Raw genomic sequence first — 18,436 nt, 5'->3', positions numbered from 1 at the left:
ACACAACAGCATAAAAATAACAAAGAACAAAACTAAAATTACCTGTACAGCGTCAAGAAGAGTGATCTGGAGAGACAATTCCCGCGGACTTCTTTTCACTCAGCTCTCATGGATTGTTTATTTGATGAAATGTACTGTTGGAATTGCAACACTGTAAGCTATACACATGCATTGTTCCAAGGTTGTTCACAAAGACTTCATTATGACTGTGCAGAGATTTACACAGATTTGAAGTCTTGTTAATGAATTTGTATTGTGGCTACTTTAGGATAGAAACAAACTTGACAATAAATGCTTGAGTGTTTAAATCCATCTGCATTGTCTGGCACTCCCTCATGATGTGGACCTGCTGTGAGGCGATAAGAAACTCTGAAACCACTTGTTGTCATGATTGGCTTTGTGCTCTGTTCGCAGTCAGCCACGGGACATCCGGGGGACACAAGGACGTGGACTCAGCCGAGGCTTGGAGAGTTCCTGATTGCAGATACAAAGTGCTATCACCACTGTTCTCAGAGAAGTCAATCAGGGGACAGTGTAGATGGTCGTTAGCGATGGGCGGGACTCTGTGTCGTCATGGGGACAAGGCTATGGCTGATAATTGGGCGTGGGACTCGGTGGCAACAAAGCAACACGGCCTTGGTAATGAGATTAATGATGTTATGTTAGGTCTTGTTTCACCAAGGAGAGGATTATCTCCTAACAGCCCTCCTAAGGTGAAGGAAAGGACAATTACTCAGACACAGATTCATCAGGCCCATTCCCTATTCAGACTAAGCTTGAAATGATGTTTCAGAGCTGGGTCAGGCTTCATTCCCACACACAAAAAAAGCAATTTACTCAAAAACTCAGCAATGAACATTAAGGAAGTCAAAGTCAATTGTTTTCAACCTGAGTGTTGCAGAGTGAACATAATGGTGCTGCAAAGTTCAGATCAACTCCTGATCAAACACTTCAGGGTGAATATAAATATGCTGCTTATATGTGACCAGCTAGATTGAGTAATGATGGTTTGCTTCCTAGATTAATTTTCACAAGCTCTGCCCTCTCTGAACATCGGAAAAAGATTCATTACAAATGATCTTTGGACTTTGTGATGCAAATGCTTAAGTGATGCACCACTCCAAAAATACATCTCTCTCTGAGATCCTTTTGAGATGCCATGTATTTAACGTTTGGATGGATTCATTGAAAATCCTATACAGGAAGGTTGAGTGCATCAGGAGATGAATATATATATATATTTTAAGGCTATCAACTTTTTTTTCTCCTGGTTAGCAAGTATTTTTTATAGCTGGAGAATATATTGAGAGCTGGCATCCTGTGACCAGCCTTTGTAAAAGAGATAGTGCTAGTGTTTTTTTGTTTTGTTTTGTTTTTTTGAGGAACTGCACAAAAAAATCTGAATAACAACGACAACATGTTATTATCTCACTGACAGCCTGACATTGCAGCAGACATGAAGCAACATTAACATTCATCTGGAATTGTCTCTGGCCAGCTCACAAATGGAAGTTCAGTCTTAACTCTGCTTTTCTCTTTGGTTTGGTCTTCACCAACTCCTGATTAAAAAAACAAACAAACAAAAAAACATGTCACTATGTAATCTGTTACAGTTAAGCTACTTAATGTTGAAATCAGTTGCCTGTGGAGTTTGGAAAGGAGGTTTCTTAAATCAGTGTGAAAACTAAAACAATGAGCTAAAAAAGGCAAAATGGGTGTACATTTTTTGTGAGCGACATCTTTCACATCACATATGGTCATGTGATCCATTATTAACATAAAAATTAGTCATTAGTACAGTGATAAACCATCATAAAACAATGATCATTTTGTTGCATTCAGCAACTACAACTCCCATGTGGTTTAGAGCATGCATTCGTTAACAACTGAGAGCTGGTTTAACTGAAGTGATCAGACATGAAGTCAGCTCTCTGTTGTATTATAAATAGGTGGAAAATCACTGTTGCAGTCACACACAGACAAACGTTCCTTTATTGTGTATTTATGGACAGTTTGCACATTTATGATTTATCATTAGCAACAAGGATGATTCATCAACTGTAATAAAAACGCTTAGAGTTGTATTATTTGGAAAACAAATTAACATGAATAAATAATGTAAAGTGAATAAATCCGATTGTTGCAGTTTTTTTCTTCCTTCCAGTGACTGAACTTGCTGTATACATTATAAATCAATTAATCTAGCAAAAACATATCCTAACTTTATAAAATATGGGTTTTCAGTTCAAGTCCAGTGTCTTGAAAAGCATCCTAAAGAAAAAAAAAAAAGAAATCTTCTGAAACCAGTGGTGAAATGTCACAATAATACATATTCAAGAAATATCATGAGGTTCTTCTCTAATAAAAACTGACATCAACCATCTAGAGGAAAACCTACCAAGGTGCACAAGAAAAAACATTCTCTTGATGGCACAGAGGGGGGTATAAATTAGGGCTGATTATGTACTTTTGAGAGTGTTTAGATATAAACATTCTACTTACATGTTCGTCTTCACCTTTTTCATCAACACTGAGGCAGTGTCATCACATTTAATCAGAAGTTACACTTTATTTTACAGTCTGCGTAGCTTATGTGCACTATATTCCCAGCATTCACAATAGAAATGTGTTCAGATATATACTCTGGGGTACAGAGTTATTGCACTGAATAGTATTAGTGCCAATGTTGATTCCAAAAATAAGTTTCAAATAATAAACAAGCTTCTGTACCACTTTGTTCATAAATGCCAAGAGAATAAGGGGGCTTTCAGGTGTAACACACACCTCCCAGAAAAATCTGATGCAGATGTTGAAACACCAACTTTGGGATGATCCAACCTAATATATATCTAATTTTGATAGAAAGCTAAACAGATGTTAAGTATATTAATACTGGATTAATATTTAAGGAATTTTAACATTTAAGGGATTACTTAAGGAAATATAAAAATGTTTTTCAAAATTGTTCCATGTTTCACAGTTATGAGCCACTTCAGGATAAATTGTAATATAAACCACTGTCACATTTTTAATGATGGTGGTCATAAGAAAGATTTGATTTAGCCAACACTGGGAGCTTAGTGAGACAGTGGTGATTTTGGCCATCATACATAACCAATTTATGGGATCTGGTAAATGCATTTTAAAAATGCTTTGAAAATGTGTTTCTGCATCTGAAAGTAATCAAGGAAAGCATGTAGTCTGACATGCTGTGAAAATATTATATTGTGATATAAAAAAGTTTTTTTTGTTTTGTTTTGTTTTTTCAATCTATTTGATCTGGAAAACAAACGAACTCAAACTGAAAGAAAATGAGAAAATAATTTAACTTTTTGGAGGGGTTTTCTGGGACTTCTGGCATTTTAAATTGCAGTGCACATTTAATAAAAAAAATCTGCTAATGTACTGAAAATGCATCAGATGCATCATTTATGAAATGGCCAAAATGATTTTTTATGCCTATCTAAACACATATGTAATTTAATTATTGTTATTGTTACAATTTATTGTTACAGTGAAGTAAATTTGGAAAGAGAGCGAGCTACTTATATCACTACATAATTTTAGATATCTCTTTTTCTGGGGTTTTATAATGTATAGTTATTTATTATTTATGTATTTTTTAACATTTTCAGACAACTAATTCTTCAACAGACCAACATCATAGCTCCAGTTGTGGCTGCGAGGAGATTTGTGACACAACTGCAAAGCCTCTACAACACAGAGAGATTGTAGAATAAAGTGCACTGTAACTGAATCATACACATCTTCCTTCCAGTAGTTGTGCGCTGCGCAGCTTCAAACTGGGCAGAGGGCTCTAGGGCTCTCTTGGGGTCATTCATCAAGGTTGGGCTGCGGAGAATGTGCCTGTTGTTGGTATTAATAGCCTGGGGTGAAATAGGTCTTCTCCACTGTGGAGATGATCTGGCAACTCGGGTGAGCCCTATCTCACTTTTCTCCACTCTGTCTGACTGGAGCCTCAGTCGGGGCCTTATTCTCCTCAAGCTGTCACTCCAGGAGAGTCAGCTAGTGTCATCAGAACATTTGAAAACACCTTCATCCCCACCCCCACCCTATATATCATTCCATGTACTCTTGCTATTGCCCAGTTCAGTAAATCATATTACTCTGATAAATTCATGATTGATAAATTATCTTCTCTTTGTAGACAATAAAATTAAAATAATTTGTGTAATTAAGGCAGTCTTTCCATTTATAAACAAGACATTAAAACTCAGAAAATGTAGCTGGATAGGAAAAAATGAAAGGTTGAACTTGTCCTTAAGAAGTCACGTATACTTGCTCCATAGTTAAAACCTTTCACCTTTTGTTCTTCAATTTCTCAAGGAAAAAGTCCTGTAAAGTTTCCAAACATCTTCTTCTCCCTTTTATCTGATCATCTTGTTTCCCGTGGAGTCCCTCTAGACCTTATTGAGGCCTGGGTTTCTAGATTTCTGCAGAAAGAAACCTCAGCGTTGGAGTTATACGTGCACTGAAGGCACACTCTTGTTGAGGACCTGCGCCCTCATCAGCTGGACACTGGTCATGATCTTCTTCTGGTGGCCCATCAGTGTCACCCCGAGCCTCTGGATGTCCCTGTACAGCACATATACATTTCAGTCTCAAATTCAGGCAAAAACACAGATATGACACATATTCTAAATAGATCTTTCTGCATCATAATGTCAATGTTTAAAAATACTAAGTTTGTCACAATAGACTGTAAATTCTCAGATAGTGGCAAGGGCTTTAATTTACTGTGCCACAACTGCAAAGGCTTTTATGCAAAACAGAACTTTTCCTAATTTCCCCAACAGTTAAATATATTTTACCATAATTAACCTGTTTTGAGATCTTCTAATTCATTATTGATATTGTTTTGTGTTGTGCTAAAATCAACATTTCTTCCAAGTTTAACTGTTGTCTTGATAAATATAGTACAATGTAAATTTTCACAGCATTATTCATCATTATAACAACAGTCTACTTTCTCTCTGCTCTGTTCAGTGATTATATGCACCAGTGCAATTTTGGGGTATTTTACAGTAATTAAAGTGGCTATGTGAAAACAATGTAAACGCAGTCAGTCATGGTGATGAACCTACAGATCTGCAGCTCCCTTGGCTTTGTGGAATAAGATAGCAAGTTTCAGCTCATTGTTTAGCTGTCTGGCCATTTACTCACAGGTTCACCATATCAACTTATGTCAGTGCTGTGCTCACAACTCACAAAGTTATTGTGAAAAAAAATCATTGTTGCTGAAACTTGTAAGAACTTGCAGTGTAGATATACAGTAGACATGAAATGAGAGGAGAGAGTAAGGGGTGTGGTATGCAAGTAAGATCTGCAACCAGAATTGATCTAAGGATATTCCATTAACATGGTTTGCAATATAAGCACTAGGCCATTGGGACACCTCCCACACAGATATTTCAAATTAAAAGCCTCCAGGGGACATACATTTATGTATTGCTGCAGGAACTTTACTAACTGTAGCTTTGCATCGATCAACTCAGCAAAGTAGAGGACATAGCAATTTTGTGAATGTGAAGAGTACTTCTGTTTAAAAGGCACATTCAAAACAGCAGACTGGTCAGTATGACATTGCTTTGTTGTTACTTACCATGTAGGCAGGTCAAACTGATTTTACGTGTATTCACTGAGATTTAGTACAGTTTTACAGGTGTGGGGAAGCCAGAACTGTCTTGAATGTGTCAGTCAAACAGTTTAAGCCCTGTGTGCAATGATTTCTCATCCCACAGGACCTTTAAGCCACATACATCAGCTGGTAGGGCCCAGCAGCTAACTACTGCCAAAGTTAGCAGCTCACCATTCCCTCTGAGTTGTTAGCGCTCTCTATCACAGTCAGAACTTACCCTTGGTTCATGCTGATGACATGTCCCAGTGTGTGGTATCCCCCTGCTGCAAAGTGGTCCTTGTAGCGGCCCATCTTTATGGTGTCCAGCCACTCGTCTACTGAGTTACAGCTACTGAAGTCGGGGATAGCTCTCTCCATCAGTGGAGGACTATTTAAACTGAGGCCAAGAGAGAGATAGATGGCCATAGATAGAAAGAGAGAGAGAGAGATGAATGGGAAGACAAAAAGATTAGCTGGACAGAGACTGAAAACAAGAAAAGAGTCAAAAAGTGAACAAGAGAGAGAGAGCGGCTCAGGGAAAGGGGGTTTGAAATGCACTAGTAGCTGAGGCAGAAAATCAATAGCAGTTAAAATGATAGAGAAGAGGTGGCGGCTGTGGTTGCAGGATGGCTGCTTTGGGTAGATTAATAAAGGGAGAAATCCTTAAGAGTCCTCCCTCTTCTCAGCCTCTTCCTCTACCTACCGTTTCCCTCACCTCACACACCTACTCACACACACAAACGCAGAAGCACAATGCCATGCACCACTGATTCTGTAGGACCTGGGATCTGAACTGAGCAATTTACAAGTCCAGCTTCAGCCCAGGTGTCCTCTCAAACCTGCTCCCACATTCAGCACGGATCAATGTCAATATCACAGTGAGGCTTTTACTTAACGCACAGTGCGTCTATCAGAGATGAGCTTATTGGAAAACGAACACGACCGCTCGCTTCATCTGTCAGAGAACTTTGAGGGAAACTTTACACTGCAACTTTATCCCACCGCGTTCATGTTTGATAGCAGCGGGATGAGATTGGATTTACCCTGCCTCCTGCACTAGGACAGTAACTTAGTAGCCTTACAGTCTGTCACCATATATTTTCCAAGAGATCATCTTCTCAGCCCCTCGCAGGCGGTATCTTGCTTTGATTTGCAGCTTAATCCGCTAATCACATGAACCAATATTTGATTAAATTTTGGCGAACTGTCCAGCCAAATTAAATCAAAAGACTGCTCGACGTGTGACACAATGCACCCATGTAGCTTTGATGAAAATATGGATCTATTCAGTTGGCCACCCACCTGCAGAGCGTGTCCATGGACTTCAGGTTCTCTGGGTTGCGGATTAGCTTGTCAAGAACGGTGACTATCTGGCAAAAGCGTGGCCTCTCATTGCGATCCTTCTGCCAGCAGTCCAGCATGAGTGTGTGTAGAGCAGCAGGGCAGCCCATAGGAGCAGGAAGCCTGTAGCCCTCTTCCACAGATTTGATCACCTGCGCATGTACAGTAAAATATGACTTAGATTACAGTGTCTACCATGAAAATACACTGAGTGTTAGAGATGGGCAATGGACAATGCTCACATCTCTGTTGGTGAGGTTCCAGTATGGTCGCTCTCCGTAAGACATCACCTCCCACATGACGACACCATAGCTCCACACATCACTGGAGGAGGAGAACTTCCTGTATGCAATGGCCTCTGGGGCTGTCCAGCGGATTGGTATTTTCCCACCCTGTCAGGAACATAAAGATGTTCGACCAGGAAGTATCTGACTTTCTGAGACAGATTTAGAAAACATCTGGAGAGGGAACTTGTCTACAAATATTTGTCTACAAATATTCAATTCAATTTTTCAATTCAATTTATTTGTATAGCGCCATATCACAACAAAAGTCATCTCAAGGCTCATATAGAGCAGGTCTAGACCATACTCCCTAGTGTTGTTTGAACAACTAATTACAGTGGAGCAGGAAGTATTCATATTCTTATTCAAAGTGTATATTAAGAATATTCAAAGTGATGATACTGTATCACAATGTAAAAATATACCAGTAGAAGTAAAAATAGAGCAAAATTTAGTTAGTGACAGTACTCATTCAGAGAGGCCTCAATCATATTTGGTCTTGTGTACTATAATTGTTGCCTCATTATTACCAGCGCCTATATTCTATTAAGTAGTTTAATCAATAATTTATCATATTTTAAGCTTATCATATTTTTTGTATGTAGAATCTTAAGTCTATAACTATCAGTGAAGCATTAAAAAAATAAAAGGATATTTCCCTTTGGAATGGAAAGAAGTGAAGGTAAAAAGTAGCATAAAATGGAAATAGCTAAGTACAATACTACCTAAAATTTGTCCTAAAGTACAGTACGTTAGTACATGTACCTAGTTACTGCCTACCACTGAGTGAAAGCAGCAAGTTAAATGGTGCATTAAAGAGAGCCAGTGTGGACATGATCAGGACAAGAATAGACTTACACATGTTGGCAAGTATATGAACCACTTACATTATTTTTGATATATAGCTGACACTTAATTAGGCTGACAAATGGACACATCACTTCTTAAACAAACAGAGCGGTCCCTGTGGGTCATTTTAAACATCTGAAGGTTACTTTCAAAACATAGCCCATTACAGACACCTGATGTCCTGCTAAACATTAAGATCAGCAACACAACCCAGCGGAATTCACTAACCTTAATTTATCTTTATCTAACACTTGCAGGTTCTTCAAAGTGACTTTCCTGCCAGTTTGATTTCATGCAATAAGCAGCTTTATTCACTTTATTCAAACTTCCGTAAATAGCAGTAATGTGAACTATATTAATCTAATCTAAGATATGCTGTGATGACACTATAGTGTCTATAATATCACAATCTGCAGTCCTTTTCTCCTTCAGAACATCTCTGTGTGATGCTGCATGTAATCACCTTGCTTTCTGTAATCTTATTGCTGTGCTTTAACAAACTGTAACAGACAAATGTGTCAAATGCTGATTTCCATCTGTGTGCTACAAGCTGATAGCATCAGACTGTGGAAGGAGCAGCCTGTGCCTTTTTTTTTAGTTAAGACTTAATATATTTGTTCCCATCAGGCTGCAGGTTTAATATCGAGCTGCTCTCAACTGGAGCACTTACAAAGATGACGTTACTTCGCTTCCACTTTTATGGGTCTTTGATTGTATTTTTATATATATATATATTATATATTATTTTTATTTTTTATATATATATATATATATATATATCACTGTTGTGCAGTTGTGTTTGTCTCTAATTTTGTTTGCCTTATTGTTACTCTTTTGGCCAGCTCTCAGTGGAACTGCCTACTTAAACAAAGGTTATATAAGAATACATGATGAAGATTTTTTTGTGTGTGTGTGTTTTTGGTATCTTTTCATGTGCAGTTTATTGAAAGGCTTTTGAAGTTCAAAATTCAAAACACTTGCTGCTCAAGGTCCTTATTCTGTGTATAGTGCTGCCTTACAGAAAGGACTCAAAGGTTTAAACTATAAAGATCAGTTTACCTGTCACAAAAAGCACAACTCTGTGAATACAGGGGCTTTATGTCATCTGTGGCTCAAAAAAACTAATTCTAGTGATCCATCAACCAGATGCATTGGAATCATTACTGGCCCAATTACTGACCCTGTTCTGTATTGGCAAGATGTGACCAATCCACATTACTACTGTTATCCGTCACCGTCTGTCTGTGTTAAATGCATGTTAATGTGAAGGTAAAGGTAGGGCGGAAACTGAGTGCTGATAATGCCATTCACAGAGTTACCAAAAAATGCCTTGACATATTTTTTTTTCCAAAAGAACATTATTTATTATTTATGTGTGTGTGTGTGTGTGTGTGTGTGTGTTGTTGTGTTTTTTTTTTGTCATGTCAGTTAGCAGGTCATTATGAAGCATATAACAAAGTTGCATTACATTTTATTATATTAAACAAAACATGAATGAAAAAAGATGGATGGAGTTAAAACAAGCTCTGACATTACATCTAACAGGAGTTTAAAAAGCTCTATGGAGGGGGTCTTTAATGTTAGTTAGCAAATTTGGTATATGGAAAAACAGAATTTGATTACAAGAATCAATTTCATAAAATATATTGAATGATGTACTTAAAGGGGTAGTTCATCCATTTCATACTACAGTTATGGAAGAAGCGGCTTAGGCTAAGCTATACTGACTTTTACTCCCTAGTGAGGGTCAAGCTGCTAAATGTGTTGCATTTCCCATAAAGTACTTTAATATTGTCTTTTATTAGACTTTCCCTTCCTCGTAAGTGTCCACTGATTTCCGACCCCACACCTTCAATTAGTCTAAGGCCTAAGCAGAGATAACCCTAATGAAGTCATCAGGGTTTTTTCAAACTTTGTGAAACTTCATCAACCATCATATCCATGGATGAAATTATGTTGAAATTATTATGTTTCCACAGGCTGAGATGTACTGAGTAGAAAACTGTATTTCATGTACAAATGTATAAAATAGATAGATAGATAGATAGATAGATAGATAGCTAGATAGATAGATAGATAGATAGATAGATAGATAGATAGATGTACTTTATTATTCCTGTAATAATGCCCAAATTTTATGGAGTGTCCCCATAAAATTTGGGCAAGGAAGCACAATATCAAATAGATTCTTAGTATTTGAAAATGCCATAAGAAAGATTGGTGCAGGGTCGCTGCAGGGAGGGTCACTCATACTAGAAGCTAAAAGGGAGGATATCTCTGCCTCTGTGGCAGTTTTGAATCTGTCTCTTGTGAGTCCCCAAACTTTGTGGAAGTACATTAATAAATCACTGGCATGCCCCTTTAAAATCTGTACAATGCTTCCTCACTGCATTGGAACCCATTGAAATCACATAAGTGAATATGAGGTCATAACTGTAACTTTGACACATAATACCTTTAATAGAGGAGATGTATATATACCTCCATTCTTGTTTGTACATGTTGTAAATTAGAGTTTTTTAGTCCCATCATAAGTGCCACTCCCATTATTTTACTGTCACTGCGCAATGTACAACAAAACTGAGTGACTGATTGTATGTTTCTGAATGTGTGTGTGTCAATGCATCAATGCTTGCCTCGATGTGAAAACTCACACTGGTGGTGTATGCAGCATCGGGATCATCCTCTAGTACTCTGGACAAGCCAAAGTCAGACACCTTACACACCAGGTTGCTGTTGACCAGGATGTTACGGGCAGCCAGGTCTCTGTGGATGTAGCCCAGGTCAGACAGGTAGGTCATACCAGCCGCGATGCCACGTAGCAACCCCACCAGCTGGATGATCGTAAACTGGCCATCATGTCTCTACAGGGAGACAGAAAAGACAAAGAAAGATCAGGAAGGAGGAGATAGTCAGAGAGAGTTTTAACAGGCGATCAAAAAAATGTGATGATACTGCAGAGAAAAAGATGAAGAGAGTGATAATATCTTGATTTTAATCAAGATAGAGAACAGAGTAAAGATAAGAGAGTAAAACATGACAGGGATTTGCTTTTAAGTTATAATCTGCAGTATTTTCATATAAGCAAATACTGGAGCTGTTTGACATTGTCGATGTAATGCAATGTTAAATCAACCTACAGCATATCTTATTAAAGAAAACTTTCATATTTAAACCACTGGTGCCTGATAACCTTCTCCTAGCAACTGTCCTCTGATCCACAGGAAGTGATGCGTGTGGTATTTCTACTTTGTTAAAACCCTAACACTGACTCCAACCACCCACTAATAGTTATGGATACATTGAGAAAAAGTTATATAAAGAGTTATTGAGTTATTGAGCATGATGTCAAGTTTGGAGATTTTTATATTTTCACTTCCTTAATGTGTGGAGAAAAGCCTCTTGGATATCCACTGGATTATTACAACAGATGCTTAGATCAAAGTTTTCTTTCGTGGCTCAGGAGGAAGAGCGGTTGCCCACCAACCAGAAGGTCGGTGGTTGAATCCCCAGCTCCACCTCAAGATACTGAACCCCAAATTGCCCCTAATGTGTGCATCGGTGTATGAATGTGTGTGTTAGAGAGCGCTGTACGAGAATAAGTTAGAGAATAAGTGCTGTATGAATGTGTGTGTGAATGGGTGAATGTGACATGTAGTGTGAAGCGCTTTGAGTGGTCGATTCGACTAGAAAAGTGTGCTATGTAATTTATAAGTACAGCCCATTTAAAGTTGCTGAGAAGCTTACACATCTTGGTAATACATTGTTTCCTCGGGACATGGGCAATGACCAATGATAGGTATCCATGCCCGAAGAAAAAAAGACACAGAGTCAGGTGGACAACTGAACTTATAGGAAAATAATATAAGAGAAATAATAATATAATATAGTAAAAAGTAAAAAACTGAAACAACATTAAAAGCAAAATGAGAACCTCTAGTGCTTAAATGCTCTTCAACAGTAAACATCAACACAAACCCTGAGGAAGGAGTCCAGTGAGCCATTCTCCATGTACTCTGTGATGATCATTACCGGTTTGCCTGGTGAAACAGGAATAAAGCATTCAGGAAACAGTATGAGGTCATACAGAATAGATATCATACAGTATCATGACCCAATCACATTCACTACTTTCATCCCCTTTGAACAGAGGACTCTCAGTTTGTACATGTTGATGTTCCATATATACAGTGAAAGTGCAATGAAAAAAAAAAGAAAGAGGAAACAGCGTTTGCTTCATATTCATTTTGCAACATAAATGTGACCCTACTATGATCCACAAATGAAATTGGATTTTTAAAGCAACACTCCTTTGTTCTTAGAAACACACAAAAGTGAATAAAGAGTGCTATGTGGTTGTTTGAATATAGGCATAGCTTAAGGAAGGTTGTCTACAGCCTACATTAAGTCTACACATGGATTAAAATCATGAACTGTGTGTAGCTTCTGCATATCTATTAAGGTATAGTTAGTCATCATAAAAATGGCATTATATTTACTGATATATAGTTCTACTGGCAGCGTACTCTGGGTTACCACTCCCTCCAGGCGGATGACGTTAGGGTGGTCAAACTGGGCCATTATGGAAGCCTCGGCCAGGAAGTCCCTCTTCTGCTTCTCTGTGTATCCTGCCTTCAGGGTCTTCAGGGCCACTGGGATGTCTCTCTTCCCTGGGAGCCTCATACGCCCGTAACACACTTCCCCAAATTCCCCTAAATACAAGAGCATACTTCAGCATTCAACTTATGAAATATTCCACTGTATGTAATATGCACTATGCTGAGCTGCACCCACACCCTTCTTAAGCCATGGAAGTAAATGAGAATGTGTGTTAATTTGCTTGGTTGGATAAGAGAAACAAATCCACTTACAGGCTGTCTGTCCACATACGTGCTCAACCTGAAGCTTATCATCTATCACCCTCTTTTTCATTATTGCTTATCTTAAGCTCAGACAAACTTTAAGTGTGCTTTCTGATATTTGTCATCCTTAGGTCTATACTTCATACTCTCTTTGTGTCTGCGGGAGTCAGATGTAGCTTAGTCTATTGTGGAGCTGACACAGTGTTAGTATTCCCTGCCTGTCTGAGGAGCCTTGATTGACAGCCCCACGCAACGCTCTGATTCCGCTCTGCCATCCTCCTCTCTGCTGCACACCACAGCCTTTACACCAGCCAATGATTTTAAGTTAGCTCAGCCAATGATTTTGACTCTCTCTCTCTCTCTCTCTCTCTCTCTCTCTCTCTCTCTCTCTCTCTCTCTCTGTGTGTGTGCGTGCACAAGTTCATGGTTTTACCTGAACCAATGATTTTCTCTATTTTGATCCTGGAAGCTTCAATTTCTCGGGCAAACTCATGGACTGCCTGGCAGGGGTCCTCGTATGTGTGCGGGTCGATATAGAACCTCGCGTCAGGGAATGACACTAAGATAAACAACATTACCATTTGGTCACATATCGGAGAATGAGAGCAACATCACATCTGAGCCCCTGTCACTGGTGTGTGGAGGGAAAGTTGATGAAAGGGAAGAAATGACTCGGAGAAAGGAGCAGACAGAGAGAGGGAGAGAATAAACAGCATGCGGGGAATAAGGCCTGTTTGCTCCTATAATCACTCAGAGCGTGATGAAAATTGTTTGCTCTATGGATGAACTTTATTACATGGGGATGTTCAAGGAGGGTGATCTAATCTATTATTGGTAATAATTGAGGAATGGGTCAAACATACCATGACCATTCTGGTAATGCATCTTCTCCTCATCAGAGTCCTGGAAGGCTTTGCTGTAGCCACAGTGTCTATACAAACCATACACACACATACACAGACACACATAGCCAGTCATCCAAACACACACACACACACACACACACACACACACACACATAAACATACAGCGGGATGAATACAGGACAATAGTGAAACATTTGTACGATCAAACTCCAACCAAAGCTCAAAATTAACAAATCAATAATTGTTTATAATGAATTATTAAAGTCAACAGAGCTTTTCATCACTTAGTGTTGCTCAGTTATTTATAGGGAGCAACCAGTCAACCTATTAATTTGGTTTTCCACTGGCAGCAAGGTGGAGAAGATAAGAAGTCATTCTTACCCTCTTAGATGAGCTTGAAGGGTCAGCACACTCAAATGATCAAAAAAGACATGTTTTCTCATTTACTCCTGGTGGTATCAGGTCATACAGGGAGAAGTCTTTTGTTTGCCCAGGATTTTAGATCCATGTCCATCTCTCTGATTTTTGTGGTCGCTTCAGTGCCACTTAGGTCAATTTAGAATGAACTTTTATACCACTAAAAGTGAGAGAGAAAACATCTTTTTTACATCTTTGGGTGACTCAACCCATTAAATTGATTGGGTCATTGGCTTTTTTATAGTAATTAACCTGCTTCACCGGCTATTCTTCTACATTCAAGTAAAAACAGTTAACACAATATTCATGTTAAGAAGAGGACATTTAGGAGAGAAAGGGAAAACAAATTTAACATCTCATTCACAGATAAAGATTCAAAAGTGGCAGCCTGTCTCTTGCCCCTCATGGGTCTGTAGCACATTTGTCATTAGGCAAGTAATTCAGATATTCAGTTTCAGTGCAGCATGTATTTTCTGATTCTGCCACTACACTGGTGCATGATGAAGTCGTTCATTTCCTGATTTTTAACTTATATATAGATTAAGTGGCTGGTTTTTACCATACATTCACAATGTATGCTACAAGCTGGCATGGTTGATTGACATTGTGGTTCTATGTGCACTCAATATGTTCAATTCCTGTATTTCTCCCTGTGGTACATCTAGAAACGGAGTGGGGTCGGAAAGGGTGCATTATCAAACATTATAGGTGGGTGTGTTAGAGATTCTAACAATCATGGCCAATCACATTAACTATATTCATCCTCTTTAAACACAAGACTCTCCCCGTCATGACACACTAACAATTTGGGAGTTTTTCTCAGAGGAAACCCTTCCTCGTCTGGGACATACAGAATGTCAAAATATGAAAAGACCAGTTAAAATATACTGCAGATTTTTTTTCATATTGTTTTTCGGTATTTCTGAAGAATGGAAATAAATGCAGCAAAGAAGAAATTCTAACTTTTAAAATAACACTTTTGTTTTAGCCATTGTTGCATTTCCAAAAATAGGTTAGAATACAGCCTCTGGGCAGCGCTATTTCTCCAGAGCAGTCTATATGCTACAGTGAGTAGTCATCTTCTACATGAAAATGGTCTCAAATTTAACCAGCAGATCTGCTGTACATAATTATGGACTGATAGTGTACAGCATCACTCCAATTTGAGAAAGCAGATCCTCCCTCTCTGGTTATCGAGATACCGACGGAGTCGAGAGACTAATCTCAGTACCAGAAAAAACAGGTTTGTTGTGTGGCATAGTATTTTGTGCAGTGCGCTGGCATAAAAATGGAGCCGACAAACTTAAAGCTGGCAGAGTGATAGGCTGCTATTCATTGGGAGTGGGCATTGCAGCCCACTTAGCCACAGAGATTTAAAAGGCCACAGCAATACTACAGAGGTTGTGAGAAGTTTACCTTTATGCAAATGTCCTCTGACGCAATGTGAGCAACAACCAGGTGATAACCAATCACACTCATTTTAATGCTAACAGGAGCAGAAGCAGAGAGTTGTTTACTACTCCTTCCAGCACTGATAGAGGACCAAAACGTTGACAGATCCTAGGCCATTGTTGTATTGGTGTTTCAGCAATGTACCATTTGAAAAAAAGCTGTTCTTTAATTCAGGAAATACATTGTACAACAAGAAATGAACAACTTACGTCAGTACACAACTGTCTAGGTGGAGCAGAGTATGTTTTTTTAAGATCTCAGTGTGACACACACAGCTTCTTAAGAGGCCAGAGACTGACTACTACTTTTTATCTCTATGTGTGAATTCAGCATGAAGCTTGCAGATTAGATTGTAGCATCACTAGCTACAACCTATTCTTGACACTACATTTTTCTTGTCGGTAGCAAGCTACACTACAAGCAAATGAAACCACACTTCATACCACCTACTTCATATCATTTCACTCCCAGTAGCTTGATGCAATGTATGTGTTCCTCCTACTCTAGTTTACATTTCATGTCTATGTTTCCTGATGGAGTGGAGTAAAAAAAAACACCTCTGTGTTTCAGTTTCCTGTGGGAATCAACACCAACACTACTGGCTGCAGTCTTGGCAGCTGACAGCAACGCGTATTGCGATTCAATTCACCATTTCTGCATCCTGTCCCTTCACCAGTGTTTGAGTCCAGTGTGTGAACATGGCATTAGACATTACTAAACTATTGTAATTTCACTTTGTGTGGCAGTAACTATTGCTATTGAATTTAACCTCCATTCTAAATGATTATCAAAATAGTACATTTGTCAGTCTGTTTCAAATTGAACTGTCTAAAAGGCACATTTATCTCTGTCTGTAAAGTTACTCTAAAATCTGATGGGGTTGGTGAGACATCCACTGGCAATCCCTGTCAACTGCCCCTTCCACTCAAATAATTGACATGTCCCAGGTAGCACAGATGGAAGTAAATGTGAACCATCAAATCAAAACAGATGACAGAGGAGCTGCTAAATGAAAATTCTAAAAGTTCTACTGAGTGATGAGATGGAGATATCAAATCATCCACAAGTCTCCAGCGTGCTTGCATACACATACACATCTTATGTGATAACAGGGCACTAGCATTAGCCAAAAAGCTGTGTTTTGTTATCTGACCTTTATGTTCATTAAGAGAAAATCTCATTTAGTCAGTATAGCCACTAATTCATCTGCTGTGCAGTCAGGTATTTTTAGTAAAGTAATGGTTTCTGTCACAAAGCCTTTTGATATTTTCTCATCAGTTTAATAGTGGGTTGGCCATTGCCCCAACTCCTTCAATTTTAGTATATTCCTTGAAAGGGAACATTTTAAATTCTAAACTCCACCATGGATGTTATTTTTTGATCCCCAATCTTAGTGGCATTAAATATTTTGGACTATGCAGTCATGATAATATGATTTTGCCTGGATAACATCTTTAAATCCTCCAACGTTTTTTCCTCCTCAAACAGAGTGGAATGAAAAACTTAATATGCATTGAAAAATGCATTAATTAAGTGCAATGAAATTAATTATTCAGTGCAGTACTACAGAGATGTAAGTTGAAGACATCAAAAGGGAGGAAAGGGGGGCTGATGGGATAAGCGGGAACGTTTGGCTTGAAAACTAGTGGACATGAATCAACATAATTAAATCCACTATGAGGTGGAAATTATGAGTTAGAAAATTAGCTAAGTAAGACAGTGAGAAGACAGGAAGGGCTGAGGAGATGAAAGAAGCTGAAGCATTAGTTTTCAGAGCTCCTCTCTATTCATTGCCCTTATTGCTGATAGAAAAGCATACAGATTATTTGTGCACTATGACATTTTGAACATTTAGACATGACAAGTGGGACTAAAGGTAGTTTAGCTTCTCAAATACAGGCTTAAATGAGATTCTTTCCCCTTTTTTCAAGAACATTTAAAGGTATATTGTAAAAGAACTTCACATAGATGACAACCTTACTTTCATTAAACTTGCAGCAAATACTATATGTGGCAAAAGCAGGGAGAAATACAGTGCACACGAGGTGTTGATCACAAGCAACATTACACAAAGAGAGGCACGGTATAGTAGTGTAAGAAAGTGTTCCACACACAGCAGCGATGGGTAGTGTGGTAAAGTGTAGCCTTGCCGTTTCCTGCAGATGATGATGGCCAGAAAGGTGACCAGGCCGGACACCAGGGCCATGCAGATCCATATAATTGTCATGGTATTGTAGCGTAGAGGAGCTGCAAAGACACACAAACACATTTTGTTACCTGAGGAAAAAGTGCCACCAACAGCTTAGAGTTTCCAGTTTACACTATCATATAACAGCAAACACAGGTGGCAGGTAGAGTGGCCTTGGTTAAACAAGATAAACAAGAATTTGGAGCTTCATTAAAGAGCTCAGCAGTTTCTAATTACCTCCTGTTTGTATTTTGAAAGTGTGTCTGTGTCATTATGGGTAGGAAATATTCAACCCAGTGTTGTCATCTGTTTTGAAAGATTGAATATTGTCTCAGACTTGCAAGTGATTAAGCCTCCACCTTTAAGTACACTGTTATAAATACACTGACATGTAAGATGTACTGTATGACAAAGAAACAAGACAATGTATGAAATTCAGGACATAGTGAAAAACTGGTGTGGAACCACTATAAACATCTAAATTCACTGGAAAATAATTAAGCCTGTTTGAACCGTTGCTAAATGTCGCTAAATAACAG

The 18,436-nt window shown here is 38.6% G+C and overlaps 1 protein-coding gene across 1 annotated transcript in view; it reads right to left on the bottom strand.

Moving 5' to 3' along the window:
* Window positions 1–1,974: 1,974 nt before the first annotated feature.
* epha8 (eph receptor A8) overlaps window positions 1,975–18,436 on the bottom strand; it is a 101,963-nt gene continuing 85,501 nt past the window's right edge. Inside the window, exons 11-20 of the mRNA XM_018667590.1 lie at window positions 17,824–17,956; window positions 13,838–13,905; window positions 13,408–13,533; window positions 12,639–12,824; window positions 12,091–12,152; window positions 10,767–10,976; window positions 7,222–7,371; window positions 6,941–7,131; window positions 5,877–6,035; window positions 1,975–4,596 (exon numbers count right to left, since the gene is read on the bottom strand). Of these exons, the coding sequence (XP_018523106.1) occupies window positions 4,482–4,596; window positions 5,877–6,035; window positions 6,941–7,131; window positions 7,222–7,371; window positions 10,767–10,976; window positions 12,091–12,152; window positions 12,639–12,824; window positions 13,408–13,533; window positions 13,838–13,905; window positions 17,824–17,956 (1,400 nt within the window). The 3' untranslated portion in view covers window positions 1,975–4,481. The remainder of the gene's footprint in view (window positions 4,597–5,876; window positions 6,036–6,940; window positions 7,132–7,221; window positions 7,372–10,766; window positions 10,977–12,090; window positions 12,153–12,638; window positions 12,825–13,407; window positions 13,534–13,837; window positions 13,906–17,823; window positions 17,957–18,436) is intronic.

The sequence above is a fragment of the Lates calcarifer genome, linkage group LG12 (assembly GCF_001640805.2).
Source record: "Lates calcarifer isolate ASB-BC8 linkage group LG12, TLL_Latcal_v3, whole genome shotgun sequence".
Classification (NCBI taxonomy): domain Eukaryota; kingdom Metazoa; phylum Chordata; class Actinopteri; family Centropomidae; genus Lates; species Lates calcarifer.
Note: the sequence above shows the minus strand (reverse complement) of the source record. Positions and strands in the feature narration are given on the sequence as shown.